Source organism: Anastrepha ludens, chromosome 2 (assembly GCF_028408465.1).
Source record: "Anastrepha ludens isolate Willacy chromosome 2, idAnaLude1.1, whole genome shotgun sequence".
NCBI classification, from domain to species: Eukaryota; Metazoa; Arthropoda; class Insecta; order Diptera; family Tephritidae; genus Anastrepha; species Anastrepha ludens.
In genome coordinates this window covers 82,636,356-82,660,663 of record NC_071498.1, presented here as the reverse complement: position 1 = coordinate 82,660,663, position 24,308 = coordinate 82,636,356, and the positions used below count along the sequence as shown (strand labels likewise).

The following is a 24,308-nucleotide window of genomic DNA, read 5'->3' as shown; positions in this document are numbered from 1 at the left end:
CTTGACGCAATCTACATAATATATAAACTGGAGGTGATTATATCTTCGACACGGATTTGAGGAAGAAAGAAAATATCTAATTTGGCGGTTACAAGAATACTAAGAAGCTTACAGATCGAGAATATCTAAAGAAGAAAAGTACTGATTAGACTGGGTTATACAAATGGCTACAAAAAACCGGCGTATGAGTGAAATTTATTCTCTTTTCCTTCGAATCCAAATTTGACAACTCGCCAATACAACTTTGAAATCATGCCGTAAATATGCAAACTTAGGTTAAATGCATAGTGGGGGAACTAACCCAATCCACCAAATTTCCATATATATTAATTATCCTCACTAATATTGCTTAACCCTTTCGCTACATCTTTTTATTGCGCCATCCAAAAAATCCAAATTTTTGTCTGAGTATTTATTTTAGGACCAATAACAATACAAATAATTTTTTTTTTTTTTTTGTTAAGTGCTTTTTTTTAATGTTGCCATATGGCAACAAATGTTTTGTATTGGTTTCAATCGCAAATAAACTTCTTCTGCAATCTAATGCAAGTTAACACCTTACGAGAAATTTGTTGCCATATGGCAACAAGCTTAGTTTTAAAAATTAGCACAGCTTTTAAAGCTGCGAGCGGAAAAATATTTATAAGCCAAATGACAGATTGAACATTTTTCTATATATATTACCTTATTCAAAAATTGTTGAAAACATTTGCCCAAAATGCCTCAAAAATCTAGAAATGCAAAATACAAATTTCAGAGTGAAGTGCTATATGCCAGAAGGCTTTCTTTAAAAATGTTGTATTACCGATATATAATGGGCGGTTATTATTTATTTTATTTCTGATTAACCATTAAACTTCAATTTTTGACAATATATAACAAAAAAGTTGATATTTTTTACAAGAGAGTGTTGACGGCCTTTTAAAGTTTACTGTTGCCATATGGCAACAATAACGCGAAAGGGTTAAGGAGCTTTTATCGTGCGTAATACGCGAAATCTACAGGAAGCAAGGTACTTAAATTTTATGGGTATGGGATTATACATGGTTATGAGAACGCTTACGAACAGAACTACGAGTACGTTTTTGATAAAAATGATATTTATCCAACTGATGATTCCACAATCGTCAACGGTCTTGAATTGCTTGAAGAAAAACCTCCCTTTTCTTTTTTCGCATTGACGATAGAAGTCAGTGCAGGCAGAGGGAGCAAAAATTATGTGAGTTCTCCTCTTTCTTATCGAACCGCAAAACTTATTGGACAGCCTAGTATAATAAATATGAATTATTAGAATTATTTTTAGAAGATCCCACGCCACCGTACTGCTCATTAAGTAAGAAAGGTGATACTGCGAACTTCTTCAGTCTTCTTAATTTGTTGTATAACGTCTTATCAATAATATTATTTAAAGCATAAACTATTTGAACCTGATCAATGTGGCTTTAAATCTGGTAAAGCTACTATCGACCAGGTGTTTATGAGAAAATACTTGTAAAAAAGGATCGCCACTCTTCATTTCATTGTCACCTTTAAGCCCACTTTCGACAGCTTATAAATTGCTTATACACCACTGGATCTGAAGTTGGAATCATTGAAGAACTTATGCAATACCAGCTATTGAAGATGACTCTTTATCATGAAATTCCTTTAATATGATGTTAAAGAGGATAATTTGGGCTGAAGAAATGATTGACTGCGGTACCATCTTAGCGCACAAAGGAGTCAGCGTATGTTGACGACATCGACATAATTACTCTGCCCAACCGCAGAAGTCGTTTATGCCGCCTTCATTAAATCGTATAGCGAAATGGACTCGTATAGTATATGCGCCATGGAAAATTTTCTATGATTTGTTTATATGGAAAAAAGTAATGCGAAGTAGTTATTGCGCCAAAATCACTAGCAAGGCGGTTATTATATCTTATGCTGTTGCAGCCAATTTCTTCATGTACCGAGAGCAGTCCAAGATTATGATGACTTATATCGTTGCAAACAAACCATGGACAATCAAGATTTGATTTTAAAGCTGAGCCGTAGATTTACCTCCATATGCCCATATTTGTTCGGTATTGATTTATATATGAGCAGCTTATTATCCAGCGAAAGCTCTGATTTTTGGCCAAGTAGCCATTAAAGGGAACGCAGTTTTATTCCAAGCTGTTTCCGCTTTGAAAATATATGAGGGCACCACGTAAGACGTCGATCAAAATGAACGCTGTTCATTTGGGGTATCTTGCAGTTGTTAAGGTCCACTGAAGGACAAGTATCTTTTCGAGGTGTGTAAGTTCTTTGCGCTGACTTTGGTTAATTGATTTTTATACGCCATTTCTTCAGCCTTGTGCTAAGGCTGTCAAGGTTTTGTGGAAGTTGATTAGAAGCAGTAGAAGCTTGAATATTTCTAGTCATTACTACAGTGCCATCTGCATATGTGGTTGTACGTGTGCTTACTGTTAAAGGTAGGTCGATAGTGAAAAGCGTATAAAGTACTGTTCCCAAGACACTTCCCTGCGGCACACCAGCTTTGATTTCATAGATATTGGTAACTTCTTAATTTATGTATTTTAACTCGAAAATATTCATGATTTTAGCAGCATAAAGAAATTATGATTATAATTAGTTTGTATATTAAGCCCTCGAATCTCCGTGAAACACCAAAATGAAGAAACAGTTTTTTCTGCCATGAAAAAGATCCTCATAAAAAAAACCATTTGCTTTTCGGAATCGGGTTAAAGACCTACAGTTTGAATTAATTATGGAACAACATCAAAACGCATGCCACAAATAGGAGAAGGAGCCCGGCCAAAGACCCAAAAATGGTCTAAGTGCCATTTATATACATATATACATTGTGTAAAATAAGTACCCGGAATTTAAAAAAAAAAAACATTTTTTCATATTATTCATCATTATTTGTTGGATCGCCTTCAAAATAGGCTCCTTTTGAGCCGATACAAATATTCCAACGAACAACCCAGTCATCCATGGCCCGCTGGTAGGCCGGCGCCGGGATGGCCTTCAGCTCCTTTAGCGAATTTTTTTTAATGTCTTCAATCCTTCCCCGCCTTCCCCGAAGACGATTGCTGACTGGTTTGCATATCGTACTCGTAGACCCATGTCTCATCACCAGTTATTATGCGTTTCATGAACGTAGGGTCCGTATTAGCTCGGGAAATAATGTCTTCAGAGACCTCCTTCCGATGCTCTTTCTGCAAAAAATTGAGCTCTTTCGGAACAAGCCGAGCGGCGACGCGGCGCATGCCCAACACACCAGTCAAAATGTTCTGAGCGGTCATGTGAGAGATGTTAATCTCACGACCGATCTCTCTGGTACTCAAACGACGATTTTCAAATACAATTTTCTTAATTTCTTCGACGTTTTCGTCGGTCGTAACGATCGATGGTCGTCCGGAGCGAGGCAAATCTTCTACCACTTCACGGCCCTCTTTGAACGTCTTGTACCACTCGTAGGTTTGTGTTTTGGATAAACACGAGTCACCATAGGCTTCCCGCAACATATTTAATGTATTGGCACACGTAATTTTGTTCGCAACGCAAAATTTAATGCAAACCCTCTGCTCCACAAGTTTATCCATAGTAAAATTCGCCAAGTAAACAAAAGATCAACTCACTTTGACTGCAGAATAAAACACACTAAGTAATAGATCCCGTTCTAATAAGGCTTGTGCATTCAAGGACATGTGTACCAACATGAAAAAACCAAATTTGAAGTGGCAGGTATTCCCGGGAGAGTTTAAATTATAAATTCCGGGTACTTATTTTACACAATGTACATACATATATTGGGCCCTCGACCTTAGAACTTGTCAAATGTCTACGAAGACGGCAACACAGTATTCTCTATTTTTGAATGCGTCTCTAGTGAAATTATATACAGAGTTGACATGCTCTATGGTGGAATGATGTTTCCTAAATCCAAACTGGTTCGTATTAATAAGATTACTTTGTGCAATTGTAGGGTTAAGCCAATATTGTAAAAGTTATTCGAAGACTTTCGATAAAATAGGAAGCAGACCTATTGGTCTATAAGAGGGCGCCATATCAAAGGCTTTCCCTGGCTTGGGTATTAGGATCGTTTTTGCGCACTGCGTGCTAGATGTTTTAAGTGGAGCAATATAGGATATTGGCTGCGAAATATTTTTTGTCGCTTTCCATAGCGAGTAATCCGTTGCTTCTGTTGGTAAGAAGTTATGCAAGCACTCATGCATTTTGGAATTTCGCGTCTCTCGTAGTGCTAGTTTCATTTGCTTTGTTGCTTTATTTCTACTTGTTTGCCAAATGCGTTGTGCTGAATAATTCAATGGCGGCTTCTATGTCCGTATTTGTTTTTAATGGTATATTCATGATTAGCGGGTTGTCAACCATCTTTTTAAAGTTGTCCCAGTTTGTGGTTTTGTTGTGTAACTTTGGTAGTATACTAAGTTTATTGTTTTAATAAATAAAAATAAAAGTAAACGTCATTAGCTTAAAATATACTCTTATGTATGTTTAAAATATGTAAACTTCATGCGCTTTTCCAATTTTTTCTGTGTACACATATACACATTTTACATACAATTCTATGTATTCAGATTTATAGATATGCAATGCTTAATGTTAGTCGATTCGATTAACACAAATCGCCTTCGATTCGTGACTTCAGTGCTTCACTTGACGATAATTTTCCCTCTGAAAGCAACAGCAAAGTTATCGAGCGATCGAGTAAGGGTATACCTCATAAAACTGTTATAACTCACTATTTGCAATGCTCCGAACTTCATTCCAAGAGAGTTTAACTAGGCCGTGTTCATACAGGGAGACTTTTGCTGCGTCAAATTGCAAATTCTCTTTTGGTGTTGTTAGTTTTTGAGAAGAACGAGAACACTAACGGTGTTGATAGAGCACGAGCTATATACACGCGGCCCTAATAATGCCCATTAAATTCTTCCAAACAAATGTTATATTCTTGTTGAATTGTTATATTGTTTCAAACGCATCGAGAAATCTTTTTAGCGAATTAACTTCACAGCCGTGAAATTTCGCCAGCAACATTGATTGGCAAATGAGAAGAAACGTCAAATTTATGAGCGTCGCCCCAGAAGCAATTGGCAAATTTTTAGAAATTTAAGAAAAAAACAAATTAATACACATATATGTGACACAAAAAAGTATAAAGAAGATTTAATTACAGTCTTTGCGAAGACGTTTCGCTTAAAAATACAAGTTTTTGCAGAACGAACGAACTGCCAGTTTTCGCTCAATTTTAAATGGCATGTGCATTTTACTAAATAGATATGGAAAAATATTGCTTGCATCATATTCCGCGGAGTTATCACGGCGTACTACCATGCTTTGCCGTGAGATACATACAAAATTTCACGCATATGTCAGAGCAATGCAATTTGTATGGATTTTGACAGCCATTTCACGTGAAACGCGAACTTAGTAATATGCTTTGTGTTTTTATTATTTTAGAATGGAAACATGAGTTTCGAGAAAGCTTTATAGACAACTAGCTAGCCCGGCTAACTTTGTTCCGTCCTAGAGGCAATAAAAAAGCAGATTTTTGATTTTATTAAGTTAATTTTTTTTAATCAAGTATTTCAATGAAGCTTTAATAGATTGCACTCTTCAGTTAAGCACCTTGTGATACACGACATTTTTTGTTTTATTATCAGGTGCAAGAACAAACAACGCAGATGGTTTTCCGACCCGTGAACATGCAACGTGTCATATGAACGATGTGTTTCAGATATTTGTTGCAGTTGCCCAGCATGACGACGTGTAAGCCCGATATCGCGTTTTTCCAAGTTTTCACCAACAATCTATTGTTGAAGCGTTAAATGTGCGTTCGTGTGTTCCAGATGGTCTACTCTGATCACGACTTTGTAGTCATCATTTGGCATGCGTTCCAAAGCACTCTTGAACAGCCTGACCAACGCATGATGTTCACGAAGTAGTTGCTGCAGATCTTTAAGAATTGCTATTTTCATTACTGCATTGATCCCTTGACGTCGATCAAGTTGTTCTTCCATGTTGCCCATGAAGTATATTTGTAAAAATGTATGCTGTGCATCTTCGAAAGGTTGCAATGATACAATTCGATGGTGAATCTGTCCTTGTATCTATAAAAAGCAAAGTCAGTCTTTTTTATTTATAAACCCTTTTTTTATATTCAGCAAACATAATGCGTATGAATAATTATAGTAAGTTCAAAAAAAAATCAATAAATACCTTGAATGTCGGATTAAATCCTCGTTCTTCGATAATGTCTGCCCCAAATGAGGTCATTTGGAAACAACCAATGTATTTTTGAGTGTTTGCAAGAAAACGACGTGATTCTGGTGTTTCGCCACAAAGCAATGAATGCAATGGCTCAGCCGTTCTCGAGTTATAAGTAGTGTAACTAACATGACTTTCTTTTATATATATATAGATTGTATGAGAAAAAGTCCCGAATGACCAAGTCAACAAGTACCAAGGGTAATAAAAACACATTTACATTTTTGGAGGACATAAAATTTCTCGGAAAATGATGTATTATTTGATTAAACATTATATGCTTTTTTAATTTATTTTGCTTTGATTTTAATAAATTTTTTATTTGCTATTTTGTTTTTTTTTTTTTTTTCATGTATTTATTTATTTTTTTTAACATCCGATCCCAAAAAACTATTCCTAATAAACATATTTTTAAAAAATGCACACATTTTATTTTATTATCTTTAGAACATTTCAAAACAGCAAATATATACAACTTTTGTTAATGGCTGATGCAATATATATGTATATATAAATAACAGCAAAAATCAGTGTTAAACACATTTTAGCCGAATTCACTAACATTTAGTATTTACATATAAAAAATAGCCTTAGTGCTTTAGAGTTAAATTCCTTTATCATATTTATTGCCTTGTCTCACAATTGTTTTAAAGTTATTTTTGAAAAACACACTGAAACTCACACTCAATCTTCACTCAGTGCCCATATTGCCCGATTATCTTGCGACTATAAATAACAGGACACCGCACACTCAGTTGGAGGCGTTCAACAGTTATAATGCTACAACCGCTGCTCTCAGTGTTGGTATCGCCAGTTCTTTTATATCATCACCCGGCTTAGCTTACCGTTATATTGATGGTGCACAACAACCCATACAAACAATCATGACGAAACATCCGATACCCGGAAAATCAATGGTGAATTTTACGTTGCTGCATAGCGACGATAAAGCTATATTTGCGCCCGCTGAGCATAAGCAATTGCGCTACATTAACGCAGGTACGGGAGGCGCAACAGCTGGAACAATGACGAAAAGCTCAACCACCGGAAATACCGCAGGCGCCAACGGCATACAAAAAGAGCTCATTGAAGCGAATGTTAAGGATGTTAGTATTGCCCCAAATTCCGTCACAACGACGACTAGAACCACCACTGTCAGTGACATTAATCAGGTCGGTAAAAGTACGGATAGACGCACATATGATAACTTGTCTAGTGAAAATAGCTCAATTGGTATACTACTATCGATGAAGGCTTTAGTTCAGTTAATATTCAATCCAATTGTCGGCAATATGAGTGCCAAAGTTGGTTACCGATTACCTATTGTGGCAGGCACATTTCTGCTACTCTTATCTTCATTGGGTATGTGTGAATATTGGTAAAGCTAATTTTGGACATTGAACAAATCCATTTTATTTGTTTTTGTATCTTTTTATCATGCATAGTTTTCTCTGTGGGTGAGACATACATAGAACTATTGATTGCGCGCTCTATACAAGGTGTCGGCTCGGCATGCATTGGCGTGTGTGGCATGAGTTTGGTGGCACAGGCAAGTACTTACACACAAGGATTTTATTGGTTAGTAGACATATTTATAATCTTATTTTATGTTGCAGCACTATCCAGAGGAGGAGCGCCGCTCTAAAGTGATGGGCATCATTTTGGGTAGCATAGCCTTGGGTGTTTTGCTTGGGTATCCTTTTGGTAGCATACTCTATGATTTAATTGGAAAGTCAGCTCCTTTTATAATACTCTCTACGGTAATATTTCTGAACTTGGGTACGTGAGTAAACACAAACACAACAAATATCGTATGTACTATGTAGATATTAGTGCACCTAGGAATATTTATAACTGTTTTTAAAAAATTGTTGAGTTAAAAGGATTTTTTTCGAAAAAAAATATAATAATAGGACTATGAATAAGTTCGTGCGGTTTTACAACAGATGGCGTAACTTGATTATTATTCCATCGATCCACATTTCCAAACATTCATTGGAGAGCTACTGTCGTAAGGCACAAACGTCAGTATAAGTTTTTTATTTGAAGCGTAAACAACAATATTTTTACCACACTTGAAAATGTCGAATTTCGTGCCAAATAATGTGTTTTTGCGGGGAATTCTTCTTCATTATTTTAATATGAAGAAAAAAGCAGCCGAAAGTCATCGTATCTTGGTGGAAGTTTATGGTGAGCATGCTCTATCTGAGCGAACGTGCCAGAAGTGGTTTGCACGCTTTAAAAGTGGTGATTTTGGCTTGGAAGACGAAGAACGCGAGGGTGCGCCGCCAAAGTTCATGGATACCGAATTGGAGGAATTGCTCGATCAAGATCCGGCTCAAACGCAAGAAGAGGTTGCAAAAACTTTGGGAGTTGATCAATCAACCATTTCCAAACGTTTAAAAGCCATGGGAATGATCCGAAAGGTAGGCCATTGGGTGCCGTATGAATTGAAGCCAAGAGACGTTGAACGCCGTTTTATGGCATGCGAACAACTGCTTCAACGGCACAAAAGAAAGGGTTTTTTGCATCGAATTGTGACTGGCGATGAAAAGTGGGTCCATTACGACAATCCAAAACGTCGGGCAACGTATGGATACCCTGGCCATGCTTCAACATCGACGTCGGCGCAGAATATTCATGGCCTGAAGGTTATGCTGTGTATCTGGTGGGACCAGCTGGGTGTTGTGTATTATGAGCTACTGAAACCGAATGAAACGATTACGGGGGATGTCTACCGACGACAATTGATGCGTTTGAGCCGAGCACTGCGAGAAAAACGGCCGCAATACGCCGATAGACACGACAAAGTTATTTTGCAACATGACAATGCTCGGCCACATGTTGCACAAGTGGTCAAAACATACTTAGAAACGCTCAAATGGGATGTCCTACCCCACCCGCCGTATAGTCCAGACCTTGCGCCATCCGATTACTATCTCTTCCGATCGATGCAACATGGCCTGGCTGACCAGCACTTCCGTAATTACGATGAAGTCAAAAAATGGATCGATTCGTGGATTGCGGCAAAACCGACCGAATTTTTCACAAAGGGAATCCGTGAATTGCCAGAAAGATGGGAAAAAGTAGTAGTAAGCGATGGACAATATTTTGAATATTAAATTTGTAACCATTTTACGTCAATAAAGTTTCAAATTTCGAAAAAAACCGCACGAACTTATTCATAGTCCTATTAAGTAAAAGATATAAAATAAGTACGAGTATAATATAAATATTTTTAATATAAAAAATAGAAAATATAGACTCAAAAGTATTAGGCAGTCCATTTATTACTGATTATTTTGTTTTAAAAAGTGAAGTAATGATATTTTATTAATAAATCAGTGCAAATCAAAGGAATTAGTTATAAAAACATTTATATTTATTATGTCCACCCTTTTTTTGGAGCATCAATCCTCTGGGGCATGCTTCGTACAATTCATGTACAAAGTACCGCAAAATTGATCACCCAATTCGGGTTTTGAATTACTTCTTTACTAAATAACAAAAAAAAAATTTGAGTGATAGATTTGTTTTTTACCTTTATGCGCTTCATTGCTTCCCGGTTTGTACGCTGCGCTGTCTATTATGCGCCACCTTATATATAATTTTAGACAACGACAAGTGATGAGCATTACTGTTACTCATAAAAGAAAAAAATAAGCACAAGGTTCTTTTCCTACCTATCATACAATCCATGAGCTATATTTCTCCCCTTTTAAAAACCCAGTGCACAAAATTGCGCTGAAATCAAAATGAGACCATCCCAAGGCTGTCATAAAACTAACTTTCTCTCATTCAAATATTTCAACGACAAGAATTTATCATATGTCCTATAAACTACACCCTAGCCACATATACTTATATACAGCTCTAGGTGCAGTTTGTCAAGAAAATGTTTTGACACACTAAAATATTCAAGTCATTTGCACTTTTTTGACTAAAACCATCGTTTCTTGTAGAGCCTTTCAAAATTATTTCATTAACTGACATAGTTACCAGTACTTAGTAATGGTAAAGTTTTTGAATCCACCAAAGAAAACTGAAACGCAAAATACAAAAAAAAAAAAAACAAGTATTTCTCTCGCCTGTCACCAAAGTGTTTTTACATATGTATCTATTTTCGGCATCGTTTGCCGTTATCTCACTGGGTTGTTACACATGCAATAGTCATCAATCAGTCACAAAACGGCCGTAAGAGTGATTTGTTGATCAAAATATCAAACGCGAAATTGTGTGGATACCGGACATCGTTTGAGGTGACTCAGTCGGTCCATTGTACATAATTATAGATACAATAGGAAAAAGTGAGCAAAAGTTATTATAAATATCTTATTTAAACCGAAAACTATTTCTAACATAATAAATCGTACAAGAAATGAAAATAGGCTGGAGCCAAAATCTGCAAATGGAAGACTATGGAAAATATCTGAAAAGTAGCCGCGAACCCGCAGATTTTGACAAGTAATCTTTGCTAGTAAGCGTAGAGATAATTGTGTGGAGGCAATTATACTTCACGAGATGCTCGAAAGAATCCTTTGCTCTCTGCACAGCATATTGAAAAGCAATAATCTCTCGCTAGAACGTACCCAACTAAACTAGATAGCTACTGGAGTGATATTCTGCGGTGAGACTAAAATCATACTGTATTATGTACAGCGATGTAGAGAGTGGAGGCAGCCGTTAAAAGCATTGGAAAGGCGGATGTGAGGATGCATATCTAGCAAGGGAAATAGCGTTTATTAGAAGATAAGATGGATGCACGACAATATTTGAATATTCTGCAAATCCGTTTGATGAAAAGTGCAAAAAAATTTGGCTTCATTGTTGACAACAAACCTCAGTTTAATTCTACTAACCGGTACAACGATCCAAAACATAACGCTCAGAATGTGGCTGCTTTTTTATTGCAGTAAAGTATTGGCGAAGAATTACACCCAAGACGGTTGTGCGCGCCAATTATATATATATATATACATATATATATATATATATATATATTTATATAAAGTACTAGCTGTACCCGGCGCGCGCTGCTACGCCAACTAAAATGAATTTTAGAAAAATAACTTTAAAGAAAAATCAGTACACAAATATTCAAATCATTCTTAACCATTCCATTTATTTTGTTTATTTCGAAAAAATCGGTAGAACGGCGCAGAAGTTGCTACTCTGCAGCGCCACCTGGTGGCGAGTGGCAACAATGAGCATATTCTACAAACCTTCTCCGTGGAAAAATATGTACATATATACCAATTTTTATAATAATCGGTTCAGTAGTTTTTGAGTTCAACGAGGACATACAGACAAATATTCATTTTTACATATAAAGATTGGGTACACCAGTCCAAAGCGGGGACATGAATCTAATACGAAAGTTAGCATACTTAAAGAAAAAAGTGGCAAAAAAACACTCGAGAGGTCCAGCAGAGCTCAAAAATGTTATTTTCGAGGAATTGCACAAGATACCCCAGGACTATGATGTTCACACATTGATTCATATAATATTATGAGAAGCAGACTACAACGTGTTATACATACTCGTATATGCTCGAGGTCGTCATATAAAGTTCTGCTTCGCATTTCAGCCTTTAAAACATATAACTTAAAGCTATTAACTGCAAATGTAACAGGTCTTTATTGGCAGCTGTATGTGAAGAGTATATTGGCATTCCCATGGCAGCCGGTTCTACGTTACCGGAATGACTCGGGTTTTTATTCCCGACCAAGGGCGTATTTTACCCCACATCTTTCGTCACAGGAGCAACTCATTGCAGCCAGTTTGCTCCAAATACTTCTCTTCCGGGCTGGCGTCGAACCCAACCCCGGACCTGAAGTATTCTACTGCTGCATTTGCCATAAACGGCTCCACCCGAACTCCACCTCGGTTAGGTGTAACCAGTGCAACGGGTGGTGCCATCTTAAGACCTGCTCAGGCCTTAAGACACACAGGGAGTGGTCCACAAGGTATGTGGCCAAGTGCTGCTCCCGCTCACAGGCGGCCCCCGCCTCCACGGCTACACTGCCCTCAGTGCCGGCACATCACACTGCCGCCACTAACAACACCTCAACGGTCAGGAGCCCCCAAGAGCAACACAACTCCCTCTCCAACCCACAACCCTCCTGCTCCTACCCCAGTGCGGGGACAAACCAGCAGCTCTTGGTCCCCCGCACAGTCTGCTCCGTGTGTCAGACCGTAGTTCCTCGGAACTTGACAACTGTTCAAAGCAATTCTTGCAGTGGCTGGTGTCATTTTCGGAGGTGCTCCGGCCTGCACGCCGGAGTGGACACGCGACTACGTTGCCCCCTGCTGCAGAGCTCTGCACCCGCAACCGCCCCCCGTGGCGCGGCCATCAGACAACATCAGGCCACTACCTATTTTGCGGAACGCACAGCAGGACCAACGCAGACAACATCACGCATCCCTCACCCCCCGAATTACGACGACACTCCCGCGAAGCTTCAAGCTTCTGCAACTGAACTGCAACGGACTCACGAGCAAGATTGACGAGATAGTCGACTTCATGAGTCGGTTCGGAATCAAGATAGCTGCGGTCCAGGAGACAAACCTGCACGCTAGCTCCCCCCTGATTACCAGGGACGGCAAATTATCGTAGGGGACAGCTATTGGCAGAGCAGATAGACGATTCGACGTTCAGCACTGTAAACGACGACGCCCCCACTAGGGTAGTGGGCAATTGTAGCAGCTCGCCTGATATAACAATTGCTAGCGCTGGCCTGATAAATAGCATAACCTGGCGACCTATGATATCGCTTGCATCAGACCACTTGCCCATTATCATCTCGATCGAGGGACCTGCCGACTTTGTTTCCGCGGATCACCGGTCATACATCAACTTCAGCAAAGCTGATTGGACCAGATTCGCGGAAGCAGCCTTTATGGCAAACGAGCGTGACCGCCTACGCCAGGCCGATCCAGGGGATCCTCGTATAAAGGATCTCAATTCGGAGATCCGGCAACTGGTCACCCAACATAAGCGGACCAAATGGGTAGAGCATCTGAAGTCCGGTAACTTCACCTCTGGTGTGAGCAAGCTCTGGTCCACCGTAAGGTCCCTGTCGAACCCGACGAAGCGCAACGACAAGGTGGATATCACCTTCAACGGTCGTACTTCGTCGGACCCGAAGAGATGCGCGAGCTATTTTAGCCGGCAATTTATACTGCATCCTCCGGTCGACAGATCTAAACGTTGTGCCACCAGACGGTTGCACAAACTGCCATACAACAGTGCACCGCTTGCTTTCACCAGCGACGAGGTTCAGGGGGCCATCAAACACATGAAACCATCAAAAGCCATTGGCCCCGACGGACTAAACATGCTGATGTTGAAAAAGCTGGGAGTAGAATACCTCACAAAGGTCTTCAACCTGTCCATGGGCACTCTCATCATTCCTGATAAGTGGAAATTAGGGAGAGTGTTCCCACTGCTGAAGCCTGGGAAACCCGCCAACCAAGGGGAGTCTTATCGTCCGATAACTCTCCTTTCCCCAGTAGTGAAGACGCTTGAAGCCCTTCTACTCCCACTCCTCACTGAACACCTGACTCCAGCCCCACACCAGCATGGTTTCCGTAGAGTGCACAGTACCACCATGGCACTCACCGTCATAAACACCCAGGTAAACCGCGGACTAAACCAAAACCGCCCCTGCGAGAGGACTGTCCTAGTAGCGTTGGACCTACAAAAGGCTTTCGATACAGTCAGCCACGCCACGCTACTAGATGACATTTTACAGTCGACACTCCCGCCAGGGCTGAAGAGGTGGACCGCGAACTACCTACTACTACCTCGGTAATATTTCGAGGCCAAACCTCAAAACAGAGAAAAATAAAGCAAGGAGTACCGCAGGGTGGTGTCCTTTCACCCTTGCTTTTTAATTTCTATATTTCGAAACTCCCCCAGCCACCAGAGGGAGTCTCACTGGTCTCAAATGCCGACGACTGCACGATAATGGCGTCGGGCAATGATATTGATGGCCTATGCTCTAAAGTAAACGACTACCTCGCCCGCCTTTCTCCCTTCTTCACTGCGAGAAACTTAAAACTTTCTCCCACTAAATCCACGGCGACCCTTTTTACCACCTGGACAAAGGAGGTCAAGCTGCCACTTCAGGTGCACATCGATGATACCCCAATACCGACGGTTAACAACCCCAGAATTTTGGGAGTCACCTTTGACAGCTTGTTCTCCTTCTCAGCGCACACAACCGCTATTGCAACGAGAGTACAGAATCGCAGCAAGGTCCTCAAGTCGCTCGCCGGCAGCACTTGGGGCAAAGACAAAGAAATGTTGCTGTTGACTTTCAAAGCAATAGGCCGACCGGTTCTTAACTATGCCGCGCCTGTCTGGTCGCCTGGAACCAGTGATACGCAGTGGGCGAAGCTCCAGACCTGCCAGAATACTGCCATCAGGACCGCGAAAGGATGTCTCCTGATGTCCCCTATCCAACATTTGCATGACGAGGCGCACATGCTCCCGGTTAAGGAGCACAACAAAATGCTCGGCAAGCAGTTTATGCTTGGGTGTCACCGTAGGCCTCACCCATGCAGACACCTGCTCGAGCCTGAGCCACCTTCCAGGCACATCAGGAGACACTTCCTCAACTACGTGGACGAGATCCAGGACAAAACGGACAGACCACTCCAGGATCAGACAGTGTACAGACAGGTCATTAACGACATTCATCGGGAGACCCTTATCACCTTCTTAAGCTCCCGACCCCCGAATGCCGTTATCGGAGTCCAACCACCACCTATCGCAGACGAAGAGCTCCAGCTTCCCCGAGAGTCCCGCGTAATCTTGGCACAATTACGTTCTGGATACTGTAGCAGGTTAAACTCCTACCTATCCAGAATCGATCCCGACATACTAAACATATGTCCAGCATGTGAAGGTACCCCGCACGACACTAACCACCTCTTCACCTGCCCCATCAAACCCACTCATCTAACACCTCTCTCCCTCTGGACCCAACCCGTCGAAACTGCCAGTTTCCTGGGCCTACCGTTAGATGAGCTAGACGAAGACGACCGGTAATTACACTACACTGACAGGGCGAAGATACTGCTACAACAACAACAACAGTATATTGTTTTTGCTTTTCATTTTTGTGTTATTTTTGAACGGAATAACTTTATTTTCTACTATTGGCTTATAAATTATTTATATTAGTCAAATAAAACCAAAAATAGAAAGAAAACCATAAAAAAATACTTATTTTCTTAAGCAATTTGTCTGAATTTTGCTACATTAGTAGATATCAAAACACCTTTTTTGACAAACTGTATTATATTTTTATTGCATTAAAAAACTAGTATGGAAGATTTCCTTATAATTGTTGTGAAACTCTTAACGAGGTTTTTTCTCAAGGCTATCCTCCTACACTAATAAAGTTCATTTATTAGACGCAATGTTAAGATTTGACATGCACTGAGCTTAAAAGTTTTTGTTTTGAGACTCGTGGAAAATTTCGTAGATTTTAGGTTACCAGGGAACTTGTAGCTCGTGTGTAGCACTAAACATATTGACAGGAAAACTTTGTATATTCTGCAATACCGTATGCAGCTTTGGAATTTTGGTTAGAAAAATTTTGTAATACTACAAAGGACTTTAAGAACATTGGGCTCCCTGTGATTTTAGAATGGTGGATATATATATTTGATTTATTTATATTAGAAAAGCTATACAGTAACTTAAACTGTACCTTAAGTTTGAAAATACTTAATACTTACCAAAAAATTTATCAGACAAGTTTACACTTTTTATACCACTCTCAGACTTAATAGCTTCACTTTTAATGGCCTGTGTTTCCTAATTTTTTTTAAAGGAATATCTATAACTCTTCAGTGATTCTTACGAACACATTTGTTTTCTCATTACTTAAATATATTCAATTTTAATATTTTAATTTTAACACTTAATTCATAAGGAATGCAGCTATTGAGTATGGATCTGTCTGTACAACCCGAGGTAATTCTAGCAATGCTTAAAAGGCTTTATTCAAGGTGTTTCAGATATTTAAACTCTGTACTGTGCACCAACACATAATGTACAAATATTTTTTTAATCGAAGAAAAATTCGATAACTGACTCGACTTTATAGGTCATTCATTATTGATTATACAGTCTGTCTAATAGAAGCGTGGCCGACCCACTACAAACTTAGAGTACCGTTATAAAAAAAATTTAAAGGCTGCATTGTGCGATTTGTTAATTTTGTGAGAAATTTAGAAAGTGTACATTGTTTTTCCAAAATGAGTTCTGTGTATGAAATACGATTTAAAGCAGTTTTTCTAGGTACAAAAATGTCAGTGAATGTCATGTGCAGTAAAATATTTGAAGAAATCGAAGATGGTCATAAATAAATGGGTGTAACGGTATAAAAAAAAAAAAAATAAATAATTGGCGCGTACACTTCTGTTAGGTGTTTGGCCGAGCTCCTCCTCCTATTTGTGGTGTGCGTCTTGATGTTGTTCCACAAATGGAGGGACCTACAGTTTCAAGCCGACTCCGAACGGCAGATATTTTTATGAGGAGCTTTTTCATGGCAGAAATACACTCGGAGGTTTGCCATTGCCTGCCGAGGGGCGACCGCTATTAGAAAAATGTTTTTATTAATTTTGCCTTCACCGAGATTCGAACTAACGACCTCTCGGTGAATTCCGAATGGTAATCACGCACCAACCCATTCGGCTACGGCGTGTAACGGTATACCGAAGCCAAAAATGTTGACGACTTCCACGGACGAAGCCCGAAAAATACCTCTCCAAAGCAAGATCAGAAGATCATTGATATATTTGTGACAAGGCCGAAGCTGAATCAGTTTTGAGGAAAAGTAATGTTAATGTATCGAGGCGCTTACATACAAAAAATGTCAAATTCCGAAAAATTTGTTGCCCGTTCGTTTGTGTTTATCGCCAATTTGAATGCAGTTTTGATCAATTAATAGGACTATGAATAAGTTCGTTACGGTTTTACAACAGATGGCGTAACTTGATTATTATTCCATCGATCCACATTTCCAAACATTCATTGGAGAGCTACTGTCGTAAGGCACAAACGTCAGTATAAGTTTTTTATTTGAAGAGTAAACAACAATATTTTTACCACACTTGAAAATGTCGAATTTCGTGCCAAATAATGTGTTTTTGCGGGGAATTCTTCTTCATTATTTTAATATGAAGAAAAAAGCAGCCGAAAGTCATCGTATCTTGGTGGAAGTTTATGGTGAGCATGCTCTATCTGAGCGAACGTGCCAGAAGTGGTTTGCACGCTTTAAAAGTGGTGATTTTGGCTTGGAAGACGAAGAACGCGAGGGTGCGCCGCCAAAGTTCATGGATACCGAATTGGAGGAATTGCTCGATCAAGATCCGGCTCAAACGCAAGAAGAGGTTGCAAAAACTTTGGGAGTTGATCAATCAACCATTTCCAAACGTTTAAAAGCCATGGGAATGATCCGAAAGGTAGGCCATTGGGTGCCGTATGAATTGAAGCCAAGAGACGTTGAACGCCGTTTTATGGCATGCGAACAACTGCTTCAACGGCACAAAAGAAAGGGTTTTTTGCATCGAATTGTGACTGGCGATGAAAAGTGGGTCCATTACGACAATCCAAAACGTCGGGCAACGTATGGATACCCTGGCCATGCTTCAACATCGACGTCGGCGCAGAATATTCATGGCCTGAAGGTTATGCTGTGTATCTGGTGGGACCAGCTGGGTGTTGTGTATTATGAGCTACTGAAACCGAGTGAAACGATTACGGGGGATGTCTACCGACGACAATTGATGCGTTTGAGCCGAGCACTGCGAGAAAAACGGCCGCAATACGCCGATAGACACGACAAAGTTATTTTGCAACATGACAATGCTCGGCCACATGTTGCACAAGTGGTCAAAACATACTTAGAAACGCTCAAATGGGATGTCCTACCCCACCCGCCGTATAGTCCAGACCTTGCGCCATCCGATTACTATCTCTTCCGATCGATGCAACATGGCCTGGCTGACCAGCACTTCCGTAATTACGATGAAGTCAAAAAATGGATCGATTCGTGGATTGCGGCAAAACCGACCGAATTTTTCACAAAGGGAATCCGTGAATTGCCAGAAAGATGGGAAAAAGTAGTAGTAAGCGATGGACAATATTTTGAATATTAAATTTGTAACCATTTTACGTCAATAAAGTTTCAAATTTCGAAAAAAAACCGCACGAACTTATTCATAGTCCTATTAAATTTACTCAAAAACATTATTATCATTAGCTGCGAAAATGTTTGGAAGAACTACTCAACCTTAGATATTACAAGGAGACAAGGATCCCAAGCATCGAAGCCGAATATGTAGTGTGGAAGCGGCAAAATGGAATTGAAATATTGGATTGGACTTCTCAGTCGCCTGATGCCAAACCTATTGAAAATTTTTGGACAAGAGTTAAGCAAAAACTCAAAGGAAAAGAAATGTGGACGCAAAACCGGCTAATTTGGAGCCGAATATCTCCATAACTTGCACGTAAATTAACACAAAGAATGACTCGAAAATATGAAGCCATTTAGCTAATGGTGGTGACTATACATTTTATTGAATATATTGCGTATTAAAAATATTATATTTACAATGCAGTTTGTTAAAATCGAATTGGTCAAATCGGTCACAGTTTCTAAGTTATGGCGATCACGTTTTTAGACGGACTGTAAGTTAGCTGTGCATACTATGTTTATGAATTTATTCACATAATGAAGTCAATCTTTCCTTTTACAATGTTCCCAATATCTTTCTCACAAAATATTTTTTCGTTAATTTTTTATAAAACTATAGCTCATGGTACAACAAAAATTTCATAAATCAAAGTTCCAAATATTCTACGAAATTCACAAAAATTTAACGAGTTTCAAAAACTTGCCAACAAAATTTTAACCTTTTTAATCAGAATCTTTAGAAAACTTGTGGGTATGCAGTTTTATAGCCCATTCAGTAATATAATAAAAGATATAGTAATACTTAGTCTAGCCATAAATTCTGGGCCAAATTTAACATTGCATACGGCAGAAAAAAGCTCTGTTATTTTTACTTTTGTTCGTATGCATTGTCTACTCATAAAATATACTCAGTTTCGAGGCAAATTTCGCTTGTTAACATAGAGTGGGGAGCTAAAAAGTCGCATTTCAGTGTTTGCATTACATAAACGTGGTAAAAATGCAAATGAGATTTTCGAATTTCCAAAAAAACTTAATATTTCGAGAATGTTTGCTGAAGTGTCAGACAGAAAAAGTGGCCGTCCTGGCGTGGTTCGAACCAGTACAGCTATAAAATCCGGAGAAAAAATTCGCTGAAATGAATGTATCGGCCAGATCTATTTCAAGACTAATTAAGATGATCTCCACATGAAAGCCTTGCGTCGCTCAACCGGTCATCTTTCGACAACGCGCTTGAGGAAAATTAGACTCAGCATATGAAAGCAGATTTTAATAAGCAAAACGACAAAATCTATGCTAAAATTTCTAAAGGCGCAAACAATGTTGTTCCAAGGGTTCATCGTGGCCACCATCCAGCCTCCGTAATGTTTTGGTGCGAAGTGTCTTGTAAAGGCGTTACATATATTCATTTCTGCGAAAAAGGGATTCAGACAGGGGCAAAAGTGTACCAGGAGGATATCTTAGAAGGCGTGGTGAAGCAGTTGAGCAGTACTCTATTCAATGAAGAGCGTTGGAATCTTCCAGCAATATTCCGCTCCATCCCATAAGGCAAAAACCATTCAGCTGTGGCTGAAAAACAATATTTCTGGGTTCATAACCGCAGAAGATTGGTCGACTGGAAGTCCAGATCTGGATCCAAAGGAATACAGTTTGTGGTCAGAATTGGAGCACAAGGCCTGTCGAAGACTTCACGTTAATTTGGAGTGTCTAAACAATATTTGGTTCCAGCAGCGACGTCAATATCCATGATTAAATAAAACTAACTTCAGTAGAAAAAGTATTACAATTTCATATCTACAACGGACTTAACTTGTAACAGAACCTATGGCAGGACTAAATAAGCATACGAAGTTGAAAATGTTCTTTAATATAATATAAAGCACATGCTCCGAACTCTTTGGCTTTTGTTACACATAATTTTGTTTTTGAGTCACATTTTTAAGGAAATCTTTATTTAAACCTTCATGCAAACTAGTTCAGTGATAGTGCGTTATATGGTTGACGTACGACTCCATTTGCAAAAATTATACATCTTTTATGCGGTGATTTATTTTGCGCCGCCTGGTACAATGAACTGTATTTTTATAAAATTTGGCCTGAAAAATACTGCAAACTTGTAAAAAGATAAAGTGACTTAATTATGTGAGCACAAGTGTATATAGATTTGCATACATAAATTTCGTTTGAAAACAAGGTGCGTTCAGCAGCAAAGTGAAATTCCTTTTGAGATACTCCATTGGCAATTACATTGACGAATAGAAGCATATTTATTACGTACATGCAGTAGGTAAGTGAGCCTGTGCGAAGTACATATAAATACAAGCTGAAGGAAATATTTCATCTCTTATAGCAAAATCCCCCCAAAATAAAAATGTTTAGCCTTTAGATCTGGTATGCATAAAAAGTATTTCTATTGTATTGTAAGATTCGATTCGACTCACAAATGCTCCAAAATGAGCTTGGTGTAATGGGAATCAATTGTTTTTAAATAATATTATAGATACCTGCTTATCAATTTGAAATCTCTGCAGGCTCGGCGATCTATTCTGTCTTTATTTTTCGTCTTTGATATTATTTAAGGACGAATCTATCTTAACACCCCCTTCTGGAGCGAATCTATCTTAATGCTCCATCTAGAGCACTTTGTAATTTAAATTTTTTCCATATTAGCTTTATAAGCACTCTGTATTCAGGGAATGCACCCAATAAGAGAGCTCTGATATAATTCAATACTATCTACAAATCTTTGAGATTGAATTTGTTTTCTCCAAACGCTTTTTGTTAGTCTTCTTAATTATGCCTTTAAATTATTGTTTTATATTTTACTATTTTTTCTTTTTACTCATTAAGATTATTAATTTTTTTGTTAAAATATTTGTATTAGTCTGTAAGACAATTCGTTTTTGTTGACAATTTTTTACTACAATAAATAAATAAAAAATATTTTAAAGTATGATTTTCAAAACACGGAGGTTATGGGAAAAATTTATCGATCACATAATGTTTTCTTCTGGAAATATTTTGGAAAGTTATCATATCTTACTGTTTTTGGGGTCGAGGAATTAATTCTTGATATTTATTTTTAACTGAAACCTGCGCTAGGTGGCGTTGTTCTAAAATGTTTACTATTTTTATGGTTTTTCATTTGTCAATTTTGCCAAAAGATCGTTCCCCGTTTTAGCTTCGTTCACACGTTTTTGCATATCGTGCGATTTACATCGTTTTGGAAGAATGTATGAGATTATAAGGTTCTGGCCTATTTAAAAAAAAAAAGTCGATTTAATTTTTAAAAGTCTCATACTCACTTTGTATGCAATTTATTCTTCGGGCGTAGGTCACAACTGATGCAGACGAGCAACTACCAAAATGGCGTCCATTACTGGAAAGCAAAATGATACTCGCAATTGTGGTCGCTATATGGTTTTCAACCTCCACCATGGCCATATTGGAACCGTGCTTACCCATTTGGCTAATACAGCATCTGCATCCCACCAAGTGGCAGTTGGGTACAGTATTCATACCAGATTCTGTGGGATATTTTATTGGCACTAATTTCTTCGGCACATTCGCATATAAATACGGACAAGTAAAAATCTCTTGCATAGCATTGTTGCTGGTGGGGATTTCATCAATTTCAGTAAGTAATTAGGGTGGCCAAATTATTATACATAAATTAAATAACATTTATATGATTAAATGCAAATTAAAGCAATTTACTTCCTTTCATTTTCACTTTTTTTAAATTGTTTTTCAATAAAAAGTTCTAGCGTAGAGATTTTATTTAATTATTAATATATCTTGGTATTCATTAAAAACGCCGATACATAATTTTTTGAAAATATGTGAAAGTCTGGAATATTTCATTTTTGTGCGTCCGTACATCGGTATAGTTCCACTTTTTTACCAAAGTTTTTAGGTTAAAAAAATCAAAAGTCTCTTAAGATAAAAAATATACCAAACATTTACAAATTTCGTGTATCTAAACTATTACAAAATTATAAGTTAAAGAATTTTAACAACCAATAAAAGTAATTTACGTAGGTATATAAGCCAATTTGGAAGAATCAGCGTAATAAGAGGGAAGCTAAAGGGCTAAAATCGAGTAACTTCAAACGAAATCAACTACCTGATCTTTCTCATATATGTATGTGAATGTGAATTTGGGAGGTTGAATTAGTTTTAAAGGTGACACACAGATGGCGCTATTTATCACTTTATCGCGTTGGCAATACTGAATATATATTCATGACAAAGCCTCATCCTTAGGCTTTGTTTATCAGTATCTGTCATTTCGCTGAAGTATAAATAACGCAGTGTTTTCGTGCTCCGAGTATGTCAACTTTCGTGCCGTCGAAACGCAATTTGCGGGAAGCTTTGCTTTTCTGCTTCAATTTGAAAAAAAATACAGCCCAAGCCCGTGAATTGCTGCAGGAGGCCTACCCAGACCATACTCCGTCGATTTCAACATGTGAGTACTGGTTTCGACGATTCAAAAATGGTGATTTTCACACCGAAGACAAGGAGCGTCTTGGCCCAGCCCAAAAAGTTCGAGGACGCGGAATTGGGGGAATTGGTAAACGAGGACTCGTGCCAAACCCAAGAAGAGCTTGCTGAATCATTGGGCGTTGATAAATCAACCGTTTGCAAGCGTCTAAAAGCGATGGGAATGATCCAAAAGCAAGGACATTGGGTCCCGTACGAGTTGAAGCTGCGCGACGTCGAACGGCGACTTTTTACGTGCGAATTGCTGATCGAGCGACAAAATCGGAAGGATTTTTTGCATCGGGTGGTGACTGGCGACGAAAAATGGATCCACTACGATAACCCAAAACGCAAAAAATCATGGGGTTTGCCCGGCCACGCATCAACGTCGACGGCCAAGCAGAATATTCACGGCAAGAAAATCATGCTCTGCATTTGGTGGGATCAGGTCGGCGTCGTATATTTTGAGCTGCTCCAACCGGGCGAAACAATCACGGGGGATCGTTACCGACTGCAATTGATGCGTATAAGCCGGGCATTGAAAGAAAAACGGCCGGAAACGGTAAAAAGGCACGAGAAGGTTATTTTGCAACATGACAACGCTCGGCCGCATGTTGCTCAACCTGTCAAAAAATACCTTGGAACGCTTGGCAGGGAAGTGTTACCCCACCCGCCGTATAGTCCAGACATAGCTCCCTCCGATTATCATTTGTTCCGGCATATGAGTCTCGATTTGGCGGACCAGCGGTTCTCCTCGTACGAGGCTACCAAAATATGGGTTGAGTCATGGATAGCCAAGCAGCGGCCAGAATTTTGGAGAAACGGCATCCGGAAATTGCCCGAAAGATGGGCGAAAGTTGTAGCTAGCGATGGCCAATACTTCGAATAAAATATTTTGTACCGTTTTTTCACAATAAAGCCCCAAATCTTCGAAAAAAACCTTTAAAACTAATTCAACCTCCAATATAATTTTAATTTTTCAAAAAGTTTTTAGAGTATACTAATTTAGACACCCGCTTAACCGACGTATAATAAAATAAACATAGTTAAAAGTTTTACTTTCACAACCCATTTATCTTTATATACAGATTCCCAGCGCTTCGACAGTCAGTCAACTATTTTTGCCACATTTCGGTTTGGGACTGAGTATTGGTGTAATTGATGCAGCACTGGTGCCGCTACTAGCTACATTTGTTGATGCCACCTTAGCACAGGAGGAACAATGCGACAATGGTGGCGGCGGCGGCGGCAACTCCATGTCAAGTTATGGCACCGTTTATGCCATACAGCAGACATCCGTTAGTTTGGCTTATGGCTTGGGTAAGCACTTTTAT

General features: G+C 39.0%; 1 protein-coding gene across 1 annotated transcript in view; it reads left to right on the top strand.

Annotated features, from left to right (window-relative positions):
* Positions 1 to 24,308, top strand: part of LOC128871968 (synaptic vesicular amine transporter) — a 32,164-nt gene that overhangs the window by 3,262 nt on the left and 4,594 nt on the right. Inside the window, exons 2-7 of the mRNA XM_054114184.1 lie at positions 6,979 to 7,641; positions 7,725 to 7,828; positions 7,896 to 8,058; positions 16,228 to 16,268; positions 21,827 to 22,129; positions 24,063 to 24,294. Coding sequence (XP_053970159.1) covers positions 6,979 to 7,641; positions 7,725 to 7,828; positions 7,896 to 8,058; positions 16,228 to 16,268; positions 21,827 to 22,129; positions 24,063 to 24,294 — 1,506 coding nt within the window. The remainder of the gene's footprint in view (positions 1 to 6,978; positions 7,642 to 7,724; positions 7,829 to 7,895; positions 8,059 to 16,227; positions 16,269 to 21,826; positions 22,130 to 24,062; positions 24,295 to 24,308) is intronic.